The sequence below is a fragment of the Xenopus tropicalis genome, chromosome 5 (assembly GCF_000004195.4).
Source record: "Xenopus tropicalis strain Nigerian chromosome 5, UCB_Xtro_10.0, whole genome shotgun sequence".
NCBI lineage: Eukaryota > Metazoa > Chordata > Amphibia > Anura > Pipidae > Xenopus > Xenopus tropicalis.
The window spans coordinates 33,601,440-33,615,879 of NC_030681.2; the positions used below are offsets into that span (position 1 = coordinate 33,601,440).

Sequence of the window (14,440 nt, forward strand, 5' to 3'; positions counted from 1 at the left end):
TATATTTGTGTGCTACTTCACTGATTACAGGGCAGCTGTACAGAGCCAACCTACAAAGCCATATACAAGACCTATTCTGGGGTCCTGACAAGTTTTTTTTCTGTTTCGTTGCTACCAAGATGCCTGAATGTCTTTTCAGCAGAAAAATGCTGACAAACTGTGAAATGTGACCCATCAGCATGTTTTGCACTCCCAACAGTCTCCTCTTTCATTAATAGTGAAAACATTAATTGATGTGCTTATGGCACGGAGACCTGCAATTAGCCTGAGGCTGTTCTAGGTGCCCCAGAGAGCTCCCCAACAGCTGGTTAGGATGTAAGAGGCTGACCCTTGCAGCTGTGTTTCAGCACATGCACTATCATGTAACAGTGCATGTGTGTCAGTGTGACAGTGACATGCTCCGCTCAGTTTAATGCTGTATATCAACATCACTGCTTATGCACATTTACTTAGTATGTGTGACCTCCAGCTGTGCAAATGCTCTGCCAATGCTGGAAGTAGTCGGTGTTAAGCATTCCTGCCTTGCAACTCTGGGTCTGTATTTTTATGGTCTGTGTGGATTACCTTTGGGTAATTTATTATGAGTAGGGATCTTTCAGAGTAAAATCTCATATAAAGCCCCACATGTGACTTTACTCTTTAGGTTGCTTGCAATAACAGTGGTAACTAGCAGTCAATCAGAAGGGTAACTGCAATGTTTCTTGTGTTCCACAGTCATTTATCACCACTGGGCAAATTTGTACCTGTGCAGTAACCCTTATAACCAATCAGATGTTTTCTTTCATTGTTCTATCTGCAGCTGCTTGAGAAAAGATAAAAACTGATTGGTTACTGCCCATGGGCACATGTGCCCTGTGTTTATAAATGAGTATGGGAAATGGCTACAAGTTACGTTTGAGCGTTTTGTCTTTAGAGCGAATAGTAGCTCCATGTAAGATGGGGCGGGGGGGGGCAAAGGGTTCAAAAACCTCCCTAATAACGTGTTGATCAGTAGTGATTTTCTAATGGTAATAAATCACAGTGGAAATGTAGCCTACCAGACTCAAGCCTATTATAAATCTGTCATTGTATACATTATTGTTCATACCATCAAATGAAAGATGTATTTATTAGACCTTTCAATAGTGTAGTGCGCTGTTCTCTAATGGCATCAATTCAGGTCATTATATATATATGGCTTATATTTACTAGTACCCATATAGTTAGCAATACCCCAGGCCCAGGATCCAGTTTTGGATTTGGCCAAATCACACCATTTTCTTTATACAGGTATAGGACCCGTTATCCAGAATGCTTGGGACCAAGGGTATTCCGGATAAGGGGTCTTTCCGTAATTTGGATCTCCATAACTTAAGTCTGTTAAAAAATCAATAAAACATTAATTTACCCCAATAGGGTTGTTTTGCATCCAATAAGGATTATTTATATCTTAGTTGGGATCAATTACAAGGTACTTTTTTTATTACTACAGAGAAAAAGGAAATCAGTTTTAAAATTCTGAATTATTTGATTAAAATCGAGTCTATGGGAGACATGCTTTCCGTAATTCGGAGCTTTCTGGATAACGGGTTTCTGGATAATGGGTCCGATACCTGTAGTCTAAATTTCTGTAACCTTAAACTGGAAAACAGTTGAAGACAAAAACATTTTGTTCATAGATTTGAATATTCATATGAGGGTTTACATGTGACTCAGTATTCTGTGCACCAGTAAAGCCCAGTTCATTAATTATGGATTCTCATTAACGTGGTTGTTCACCTTTAAATTATCGTTATTAATATGACATGGCAAATTGTCTCAGAATATAAATGTCTGTTTCCGTTTTTTGTGTTTTTTTTTTTAGTTTTTTGGCTTTTTGTTCAAGCAGCTCTGCAGTCTTTCTCTGGTTGCTATGGTCTTGTTTACCTTAGCAACCAGGCAGTGGTTTGAATAATAGACTGGAATATGAATAGGAGAGGGACTAAATATAGATAAGAATATAAAGATAAAATATAAAGATAAGAAATAAATAAAAAGTAAAATTAATAATTCAATTGTAAGCTCGCAGAGCAATAGTTTTTTTGGCTGCTGGAGTCAGGGTCCCCCGTTTGAAAGCCGGAAAGATGTATACGTGTGGGACACATTATCCAGAATGTTCCGGACATGGGGTTTTCCGGATAAGGGATCTTTCTGTAATTTGGAGCTTCTACCTTAAGTCTACTAAAAAATTATATATATATATATATATATATATATATATATATATATATATATATATATCACTTATTCTTTGATATCCTGCACCCAGGCATTATTTACCCCTATTTCTACGAGAGTGCCTGATCTCCATGCCTATATGTATGTATGTATGTGTATATATATATATATATATATATATATATATATATATATATATATATATAAATTATTATTATATATATTTTTTTTTTATAAATAATGTGAGGAATTAACAGATTTCCTCCATTTTTCTTATTTTCCCCAATCACATGCAGGCATTTTCAGCCTAATCCTGGGTCAAGCCTCTGAAATTAGCTTTACAGAAATCTTAGCTTTCCATTTGGCAGCTGCACAAAAGAAAATTGTTAAAAATGGCCTTGTTATATAAGCAGGTTGATGGGAAATGCTTTCTTTATAAATTCCCCCTCTTAGATTTGTTCTTTGGCTGCAATGTTAGCAGGTTGCAGGAAGGCAGGGTGTCCTTTTATACAGTCAAGGTTTTTGTGTAAGGACATAATGATAGATGCGTCTGTGCCATTTTAACTTTGCCAACAGGTGCCTGGGAGCTCTGACAGCCTGTGCGAGGAACACTTGAGTGTTAAAGAACAGAGCACCCAATTAGGAATTACTCCCCTTTTAAAGGGACACTAGCATTAAAATATATAATGGCTGTTTTGCCTGAAAAAAATATGCATTGTACAGTTCAGTAGATTTAGTAAAGTAGATCCTGCTTGAAGGGGTAGCACAACCTTCAAACTTTATTTTTAGTTTAATTGCTTTCATAAAGTACACTAGAAATAATGACTCTTATTTCTTATTTTTTTACTATTTCTCTTTTTTTTTTTTTTTCCATTTAAATGTAATATTTAAAAAGGCACATTTACTTTCCTCTCCAAAGATGGGGACTGACAGAGACCATAGTGTAGAATGTAGGAAGCAATAATATTTTTTTAAAGAAAATTTCCCTAATGAGGACTCCTATCCTATGCCACATACATGCGCATTATGAGTGACGTATTGTTTTCCAGGTCCTGAGTGTCTGCTGTCAGCCAGGACCTCTGATGGGGGAATTATTTTGAAGCGATAGATGCCCTATAACAGGGGTAGGGAACCTATGGCTCGGGAGCCAAATGTGGCTCTTTTGATGGCTGCATCTGGCTTGCTGCCAAATCTTTAATACAAAAAAATAACGGGGGGCATGGCCTGCGCTCGGCAGATAGAAGACATGTTCTATGCCCTTCTCCGCCTCGCATCCACATCCGGCATCCTTGGCACCCACCCTACCTTGCCCCTGCGCTCGGCGGATAGAAGACATGTTCTAAGCCTTAGAACACGTCTTCTATCCGCCGAACGCAGGCCACGCCCTCCTCTGCATCGCATCCGCATCTGGCATCCTTGGGACCCACCCTACCTTGCCCCGAAGCATCCGCGGCCAAACATATTGTTTGGCTCTCACGGAATTAATTTTAAAATATGTGGTGTTTATGGCTCTGTCAGCCAAAAAGGTTCCTGACCCCTGCCCTATAATGTTTCTCTCTAGGGCAGTGTTTTTCAACCTTTTTTGGGCAAAGGCACACTTGTTTCATGAAAAAAATCACGAGGCACACCACCATTAGAAAATGTTGAAAAATTTAACTCTGTGCCCAGCAGCAGTGCCCCCCTAGTACATTGGTGCCCAGCAGCAGTGCCCCCCTAGTACATTGGTGCCAAGAGCAGTGCCCCCCTAGTACATTGGTGCCCAGCAGCAGTGCCCCCCTAGTACATTGGTGCCAAGAGCAGTGCCCCCCTAGTACATTGGTGCCCTGCCTACGGCACACCAGGCAACATCTCGCGGCACACTAGTGTGCCACGGAACAGTGGTTGAAAAACGCTGCTCTAGGGTTTCAGACTAGCATCTGGGCTGCAAAATCTAAACTGTTATAATTTGCTACATTAGTTGATACATTTCAAACTGACCAAATGTTTTCATAAAATTGTTTGCATTGAAATCGTTGTAGTAGTTCACCTTAAGCTTTTACTACGATGTAGGCAGTTATATTTTGAATCAATTTCCAGTTGGTCTTTCTTTTTGTGCATTTTTTTTTTTTTTTATATTTTTTTTAGCTATTTGTTTAGCAGCTCTCCAGTTTGGAATGCTAGCAGCTATGTGGTGGCTTGGGTCCACTTTGCCCTTGTAACCAGGCTGTGGTTGTAGATTGTAAGCTCTTGCGAGCAGCTCCCTCTGATCCTATTGTTACTCTGTATACCCTTGTTTGTTAAACTTTTTAAGATCCCTGTTTGTTTAAATGTATTGTGAAGTGCTTTGTAATTTGCCGGCGCTATATAAGTAAATTATGATGATGACAATTTTTATCACGATTCAAGGTTTTATATGTTGAAACTGATGAACTGGAATTAGAGTTTCCAAAACTGAAACTTCAAGCTTAATGTAGTGCATAAAGTTTTTTAATTGTTTGAGGATTCAAGTTTTTTTTTATGAAGAATCTTGCATTCCAGTTTGGTAAGTTTCATTGAATTTTTCTCGAATTAATAAAGCAACTTTTGGTAAATATGCCTCTAAAAATATGACATTCTATAGCATACTACAATGAAACTTAATGGGGAACTGCCCCTTTTTAACTCTTGTTTACAGAGATAGTTAAGACCTTGAGTAGTAAGCCCTCCAAAGTCTTCAGCAGAGAAAATCTAAAAATACACGGCAAATGAAGTCATTATGTGGAAGTTTCTGCCTGCAGCCACTTGTTCACGTATTTAGTGGCACTCAACAAATGTTGACCCATTGTAAATTTCCTGTCCATCGTACAATGAGTTCTGCTACTAAGAACTACAGAAATTATTTTGAGTTAACTTTTAGTTACTTAGTGTAATATTCTAAGACAATTTGCAGGGTTTTTTTTTTTCAATTTGTTTGTGCATATTTGTTATTTGTGTTTTTTGTAATTATTTCACTTTTAGTTCAGCAACTCTCCAGTTTGGAATTTCAGAAGTTATCTGGTTGTTAGGGTTCAAATTGCCTTAGCAACCAGGAAGTAGTTTGAGCAAGAGACTAATATATTTATAGAAGATGACCTGATTGGAAAAATAAGTAATAAAAAGTAACAATAACAATCAAATTGTAGCCTCACAAAACAGTAGTTTATTTGGCTGCTGTGGTCAGTGACCCCAAGTTGGAAAGGGTCGGAAGAGGAAGGGAAATAATTCTAATAAATAAAATATAACTAATGAAGTTTTTTACAATTGGCCATTCTGCAACATGCTAAATGATAACTTCAAGGTGACCCACCCCTTTAACGATTAAATTGTGCTAGTAAACAAGATCTGAGACAATTGCACAGTTAAAAAAAAATGGTAGCCGGATAAAATAGTGATTGACTTCAATGAGTTTTGCAAATTTTTGCTGTTTCGTGAATTTTTCAGCAAAGCGAAACAGGACAGATTCGCTAGTCGCTAATGAAAAGTAATATGTAAAGAAAAAAAAAAGTCATGGTCACTCATAACCAAAGCCCTCAAATTATGACTTACTATTGCTCTATTCTCAATGGAGACACCAAAAGTATTCCCTTGCTACACTTTCATTACAAGGGACTAAACTACATGCCGTAACACCTTATTGTATGAAAGATGCTTGGTTTGGATTCAAACAGTATACTTTTACCCCTACATTTCTAATTATTTCTGCCCCTCGAATGGCAAATTCAAATTTGCATATGCTAATCATCATAATTAGAGAGGAGAAAAATATGTGCAAAAAGTTACAAAAACGTATCAAAAGGCACTGCATATTTACCTCTCATGAAGGATAACTGATTATTTGAAGACCTTCCAGTTGCTGTTAGCCCTCAAAGGTCTGTTTAACTTTGTCTTCCTTTATTGGAGAACGCAGCTGTAACCCATCCTTGTAAATCACTAAGGAGCAGTTGTACTGTAAATAGCAAACTGAGCAATCTGTCATTTCTATTGGCTGCACCCCTTTAACTACAATAATATTATTGCAGTTAAAGGAGTGCAGCCAATGGAAATGAATATCCCCATACTCCTTATAATTGTGGGTAACAAGCATTCACTTTATTATAAACTAGTCTGCTCCAAATAATCTGTACTGATGATCCTCTGAAGTCAATTAATGGCCCTCCCACATGTAAGGCTGATGCCACACGAGGCGTTTTTACACTGCGTATTTTCTAATTCTCTCGGCGGCTAAAAAACGCACAATATCATCATCCATAGCAATAACTTGAAAAGACTCGAAGCAAACCACACAAAGTGTAAATACGCTAGAAAACGCCTTAGCACAGATTTATCAAGTGTTGGCCGAAACACGCCAGTATTTGCAAAGCAAGCTATTCCTATGTATACACAAAGGCAGCTGCCAGACCTAGTGGTGTTTTTTGCTATTTCGCACTATTAGCACCATGGAATCGGGATTTGCTACGTCACCAGTACTAGGCTGAAAAACGCCATAGTCAGGGGCTGTGTGGCTTGTGCGGCGTTTTGAGGCTGATAAAAAACGCAGCGTAAAAACGCCACGTGTGGCATCAGCCTAAGACAAATGAGGGACTCCTGCGATGCTCTAATAATAACTAGATCCTGTCTCAACAGGATGGGATTTCATTGATTAGCTGCTTAACTCTGTAAAAAAGTAGCGTTTACCCTGTAAAAAGTGGCATTTCGGACTATATGTACTATGATGAATATTGCTGAATGGAAAAAGAAATCTGTAAAGTGAACCACCATTGTTCTCCCTCCAGATTATTGTAGTGGTCAAAGCACCAAGTGTGCCAGAGTGCTTAGTTTTTACTACAGTGCAGCTGGGAGAAACCTGTGGTTATTATAGTTATCTATAGGAATTAACCTAGTACAGATATAGGATTCATTATCCTGGGGCTTTTCCAAAATTTGGATCGCTTACCTTCTTAAAGTGATACTGACACTAGAAATGATGCTGTTTTTTTTAATATTTTTGATTCCTTTGTATTCTTTGTCTATTGTGAGCCTAAAACTATATGGCTATTGCTTTTATATTACCTTTCTGATCTCATATGTCTCTCACTGAGGGGGCTGCCATGTTTGAGATGCAGTAGTCTGTTGTTTGCATATCACATACATACTCAGTCTAATTAAACTTTTGAATGCAGTAGTAAACAGCTGCGTACAGTGAAGCATTTAGGAAATTTGCACTGATAACCTTTGAACTCTTAAAGATCCAGCATGATAGTTTATATGAGGTGATTATAAACTGATCTGTATTTGTCAGCATGAGCAGCCAGTGAGTGTATTTTTTCTCTGCAACGGAGCGTGTGTTCCTTTGAGCACTAGTTAGCATGGTTCTAGCAAAAAAACATAATTTATTGACAACACACAAGCAGCGCTTAGTGAAAGTTTCTTGATGTGAGCAGTGTGAGGCGCACAGACTTCCAGGAAGTAAGGGGATAAAAAGAACAGATCCGCCCAGCTTCTTTTTGTCAGTGAAGAGAAATACTAACAGACAGTTTGAGAAGTACCAGTTGGGTTTGCAATACAGTCAGGTTTCTGACATTAAGGTAACAATTACTAACTAAAGCAGGCATCTGGGCAAAAACAATCAATGTAACCTGCTTTTTAATTTTTGACCATTATTCTGGGGACTACAATTTTCGTGTCTGTATCACTTTAAGGTCTGATAAAAATCATAGCAGTACTAAGAGGTTGATTTATGAAAATATCCCTTTAATCTATGAATTAAAACCTTATGGGGTCACAATAATTGGATTTAATATAGTGGAACTTACGCCTACGATGGTATTATGTATTTAATTTGTATTTTGTTTGAAAGTATTGGATAACTGTGCAAAGCTCTAAATGTGATGTTGGGTCATAAACAGATAAATTGCTCCCATCTAACAATGGTATAAGAAATGTAGCAGTTTGGGTCTCACACTGCTAAACCACGCATCGTCCCCACAAAACCCTTTTTAAAAATTGAAGTCCAATAAGTGACAAATTATTCCTTTGTCTAATTTTTTCTTTGATTTTGTTTTACCTCTAGTCTCGGACTCTGAAGGCAATGATGGATTACAGCTCAGAAAAGAACATGCTCTCAAGATATTTGCATACATCAATTCTTGGACGCAGAGGTAATGGAAATGTTTTTGTGTGGTTTTAATATTTAATTGTTAAAGGAGCAGTCCAGTGTAAAAATGAAACTGGGTAAAATAGATAGACTGTGCAAAATTAAAAAAAATGTTTTCAATTTAGTTAGCCAAAAATATAATCCATGAGGGCTGGAGTAAGCAGATGTCTAACATAATGGCCAGAACTCTACTTACTACTTTCAGCTCTCTAAGCTGTTAGCAGTCAGTAACCAATCAGTTACTTGGGGGGGGGGGCATATGGGACATAACTATTCAGTTAGTTTGCATTTGAATCTGACCTGCGGGCTCACAAACTAACTGAACAGTTATGTCCTATGTGCCCCCCCTCCAAAGTCACTGACCGCTGATAAGTTAGACAGCTGAAAGCAGGAAGTAGTGTTCTAGCTATTATGTTAGACATCAGCTCACTTCAGCCTTTATAGATTACATTTTTGCCTAACTTGCTTTATTGCAAATATATTTTGTTTTGCGCAGTCTGTTCATTTTACCCAGTTTCATATTTACACTGAACTGTTCCTTTAAAAGTGTGGCTTCTTAAAGGGATTCTGTCATGATTCTTATAGGGTACTTTTTATTTGTAAATTACACTGATTACATAGCAAATAATTCACTCTACCATTTAAAATTTTATTCTTGAACCAACCAATGAATGTTTTTTAGTTGTAACATTGGTTGTAAAATTCGAGTTTTGTCACGATACGAGAAAAAATGCAGTAAAAAAAAAACCCCCACAAATGTGGCTATACTCGAGAATAGTCTGTATTTATTAAAGAAAAAATCCTCAAAGTTACCAAAAAAAACTCGCCAAGTAAAAGCTGGCGAGGTTCAATAGAACTCAATAAGAATTGTCTCTTACACCTTTTATTTTATTTTCCCAGTTATGAAAACATTTGAGTTTTTTAACCTCATTGAAAATTAATGAAAAAATGTGATTCTCACCAGTGTGCGACTTTTTTTTCTGAAACAAAACTCGCACAGGAATATTCTGTCTTCCCCAGCAAATATTATTTGCATAAAAATACAATAGATATATGGACTGACACATTTTTGCTGTATTCTAGGGAACTTAGATGCATATTCAGTGCTTAATAACTCCAAAAATGAGTTCTCGGTATTGTGTGCTTAAGTCAGCATTTTGTGTTTTCTTCATTCCCAATGCTCATAAAGTCATGCCCTTTACTGCTGGGTTTGGCCCATCTCAGTTCTATTGATCTGAAGCCTTTTATCCCCAGTCCAATATCTCAGTTTGCTTCTATATAAGATGACTTGGAATTTATGAGCCCTGTCGATGATAGCTCCCCTTTAAATAACTCTTCATGCCTATTGGGGATTAACCCTTTAAAGAACTTAGAGTACTAGATCATAAAAAGACTACTACAAAGTACTATTTTAAGGCATCATTGTCCAATGTTTAGAGTGATCTGTGCGTATCAATATATAAAAGTATACAGTACTGTAATTCCAAGATTACTAAAAAAAAATCCTATGTAAGCTGCTGCTTTCTTTATATTTTGAAGGGAAACCTAGCTATCTTTATTATGAGACAACCTTCCCTTTTCTCATATCATGTTTACTTTAGCTGCTGTAATCCACCTCAAAATTAAAGAGCTTTTTCTTTCCTCTCTCCAGGCAGTGTCTGTGCTGTTTTAAGGAGTATAAGCATTTGGAAATCTTTAACCAAGTTGTGTGCGCCCTAATTAATTTGGTAATTGGCCAAGTCCAAGCCCTTCGGGACCAGCTTTTAAAAATTTGCACTACTAGCCCTGATTCTAACTGGCAGGATGACCATAACCCATCTGAGGAGCTGCTAAATGTAGAAAAGGAGCCCCAAGATGAGGAGGGGGAGGAAAGTCACAAGCAGCCATGCAATCCCCAGGAAAAGACGCTAGATAACACAAGAACTTGTAACCTGACTGAAGAAGAATCAATAAAAAGCACTGACCTGTTTAACTTATGGAGTACTGACGAAAAAGAAAAACTGTTGTTGTGTGTGGCAAAAATCTTTCAAATTCAGTTTCCTCTCTATACTGCTTACAAGCATAACACACACCCCACCATAGAGGTAATGTGCTTTGCGGCTTTTTTGTGCTTTGTGTGTGTGTGTATGAGTGTTAACGATAAACACCCTGTGTTATTCAAATGCAGGTTTGTAATTTTTTTTTTTTTAAGGGGAAAAAAAATACCCCTCCTTTTTTACATGAGCTTACGCACATGGTCTTGTGTAAAAAAGGTATAAGCATTTAAAAATATATTAAAAAAAAATAAATAAATAAATCTATAATTTTTTTTCCTCCACCACTTCCCCCATATTAGACAGGTTTTACAGAAGTTGATAGGACTGTGTGCTTCTGCAAATGCACCATGCATTCCTACCAGCTTCTTTAAAGAATTTTTCTATGAGGTGCGTGTTGGAGAGGAGGAGGGTAGCCGCAAAAAATGTGCCAGGCAGTATACCTGTCAAAAGGGCCCTGGGGAAAACATTGTATATAGATATGTTGGGGGGGTTGGTTCATTACTTTACTTTTGTTACATATGTGCATATATCATCATTAATGACACTAAGCACTGATTGATTGATATAATTTACAGGATATTCAAGGCTTTTGTATACTATTAGTACACAGTATTATATATATATATATATATATATATATATATATATATATATATATATATATATATATATATATATATATATATATATATATATATATAATTTATTTATTTAAGTGTGTGGTCATACATCAGAAGAGAGCAGTGCAGAACAGCTTTAATCACAGCATTGGCTTCCAGATACAGCACGTTGCACAGTTTAGAAAATCATCAGATTCTGGGACCTCTACTCTTATGTTGAACAGATTTTATGCAAAACAGAGTCCACTATTTAATATGGAACAAAGCATGGGATGGGTTGAATGTCTCAACCAACCTATGGGCTAGGGCAGTGGTCCCCAACCAGTGGCTCGTGAGTAACATGTTGCTCACCAACCCCTTGGATGTTGCTCTCCATGGCCTTAAAGCAGGTGCTCATTTTTGAATTTCTGGTAAGGAGGCAAGTTTTGGTTGTATAAAAACCAAGTATAATGCCAAACAGAACCTTCTGTAGGCTGCCAGTCCCCATAGGGGCTATTAAGTAGCCAATTATAGCTCTTATTGGCACCCCCAGGAACCTTTTTTGTACTTGTGTTGCTCCCCAACACTTTTTCCCTTTAAATGTGGCTCACCGGTATAAAAGGTTGGGGATCCCTGGGCTAGGGTGTTGATATGGTCCCTACGAGTGAGAAGCAACTGACATTGATACAAAAATGCTAGCTGATAAATAGCAATAGCTACTAAAATAACCCTGCTGACAACTTATTTCTGTTTTTTATTTATTCATATGCAAAACAATTTCTGCTCTCAGCCTGTGTTTTTCTTTGTAGGTTGAGAGTAACAGATCCACTCCCATAAAGGCGTGGTTCTCCTTTCATAATAAAATTCATATATGGCTTTTATATGTTAAAAGAATCATTTTTTCAGTATACATGCATAATCAGAAATAAAGGATTTAGGAGATATTCAGCTCGCAAAATACTCTGTTATGTGATAAACATAACAGAAGACTGCTGAACCAACACAGTTTCTCCTTCCCCCTCAGTGCCTTTTTAGTGATATATTGGCCGAATCATTGGACGGCATTAGCCATGACTAACCTGCGGGTGACATAAGTCGCACTGAGGAGGAATGAGAAATGGTGTTGGTGCCCCCTGCATCGCAGCAGGCTACATAATGCTTATTGTAGATAACTCAGATTTTGCAAGGTGAATATCTCCTAAACCCTTTATTTCTGGTAATGCATGTATATTGCAAAAATAATTATTTTTTTTTTTAATGAAAGCCATAAATTAATTTTATGATGAAAGGTGAACAACTCCTCCTCCCCTGAGTAATACTGCACTGAAAAGTACAGCTAGTCTACATGAATCGGAGCCAAGTGTAGCTGAGTAGAGGCGGAGGTGTGTAAGGGAGCGGATCTGCTTCTCTCAGCCTGCAAAAGTTCCACCGGCTGAGAGCAGCTGAAACGACGATCTGTGTGCCCTAAGCCATAATGCATGGTTTGCAGATTCCAGAAGGACCCCTTATTCTGAAAACTGCTATTGCTATCATTAAGGACTTGACGTATTATTGGTAAACCACCCAATACTATACTTGTCTGATTTCCTGCAGTTAGTTATGTGACAAAAGATCACTAAGTACCAGGTATAAGGATATATTTTGCAAATTAATCATGGTTCTTATGTGATATTTTTACTTAAAAGATCACGATTTTTTAAAGGGGTGGATCTTCTATAAAAGAACTTTTTAGTATGATGCAGTGATATTTTTAGACATTTCCCAGTTGGTGTTGTCTTTTTATGTTTTGTCATATTTTGTGATTTAGCAGTTTGTTCAGCAGCTAACTGGTTGCTGAGGTCTTATTTACCCTAGCAACAGGCAGTGATATGAATGAGAAACTGGATTAAGGTGAAGGACTGAACTGAAACCTAAGCAATAAAAAAGAACCATTGGAACTAATTGTTGCCTCAGCGATCAATAGATTTATTGGGTGCAGAGGTCAGTGACCCCCATCTTTGTCCCTAGGGCCAAACGATTGGATTAGCCCAATATCAGAAGAAAGAGGTTGCCAAATGAGTGGATGTGTATGGCCACCTTTAGGTTTTTGTCTTTAGGATTGTCGTTGTGCTTTTCCCTGCTCCCCTCTTGGGTCAAGCCCTGCCAATGCAGACTGCCTTCTGTTCTAGGGCCATGCTGCAGGTCTCTGCACTCTGATATGGAGCTGGGGCAAGGTACACAATGCAGAATGCTGCATGCAGAGTCAAAAATGTGGCCAGTTTTGGCTTTTTTTTTTTTATTGCACTTTGCACACTACATTCTAGCATTGTAAATGACTAATGTATGTGACTGACTCAACTTTCAATCACAGGAGACTCCATTATTCTATGATTGTGTGCTCACAAACTTTCTTACCCTATTTTAGCATTATAATCTCCATTCAGAAAGCTAACAAAGTATGTGACCTAATTAGGGCCAGAGGCATTTGCTGACATGGCATAGCTGCAGGAACAACAGTGTAATTTCACACAATTTATGTCTGTTCATGTATTCTCTTATCCTAAAAAGAAATTTTAACACTTTTATGGTTTTGTGGCCTTGGAGTTATAACCTAGTCATATTTAGTGTTAATGTGCATGCATATTTTTGTTGCACGAATGCATAGCCTTTTTTCTTATCAGTTTTTAACTTCATCAGTCACTTGGCAATTCAGCCTCAGCCAATTATTTATCTTATTCAGACCGGAAAAATCCTGCATGGATCCTGTTACCTAGCATACATTTCTATCGTCAGCAAATAGCAGTACATTCAATGCCAACATCAAGGTCATTAACAAATGTATTTAAAAAGAAGGGTCCCAAGGGCAGAACTCTTAGGACCCCAGTTAGATTAATAGGCCAACTAGAAAATGTCCCATTAATTACAACTCTCTGCACTTTGTCAGCCAGGCTATTTTCTGTCAAGGCAATAATTAAGTAATAAGTATGTAATTTACAGAGTAGCCCATGATCTTTTACCGTTTTTTAAGGTTTAGGCTACACACAGGGTTTTCACTGACAGAGAATAAGGCAGGATGTGCTTCAAAATTTGCCCCATGTGTATGCTGACAAGCTGATACTGTGCCTGTTCTGATGGAAGACAGCAGATCTATGGTAAATGGGAATTTCAAGCATCATGCATTGTATTCATCAGAGCCGACAACCAAAAGTGCTTTGGGGAAACCATTGAATTCATTCATCCAAGGTTCTTCTCTCCTCACTGCTATCTGCTGTGGTGTTAATATAGTGATTTTCTGCCCTATTAGGAATCAAGCCTCGTATTTGTTTTCAGCAGCCCTTCATGACTGGTTTGATTTTTTCTGTGACTTATCCCACTAACCACATTAAAGGGACAGTAACACCAAAAAATGAAAATGTATAAAAGTAATTACTATATAATGTAATGCTGCCCTGTGCTGATACAACTGGTGTGTTTTCCTTAGAAAGACTACTATAGTTTAT

General features: G+C 37.6%; 1 protein-coding gene across 3 annotated transcripts in view; it reads left to right on the forward strand.

Annotated features, from left to right (window-relative positions):
• Positions 1 to 14,440, forward strand: part of usp34 (ubiquitin specific peptidase 34) — a 121,538-nt gene that overhangs the window by 12,586 nt on the left and 94,512 nt on the right. For 2 of the 3 annotated variants that reach the window (XM_002939508.5, XM_012963832.3), the window contains exons 2-3: positions 8,243 to 8,330; positions 9,978 to 10,410. In XM_002939508.5, the coding sequence (XP_002939554.2) occupies positions 8,243 to 8,330; positions 9,978 to 10,410 (521 nt within the window). Of the gene's footprint in view, positions 1 to 8,242; positions 8,331 to 9,977; positions 10,411 to 14,440 lie in introns of those variants that run through there. The other variant, XM_018094155.2, reaches the window with a different exon arrangement.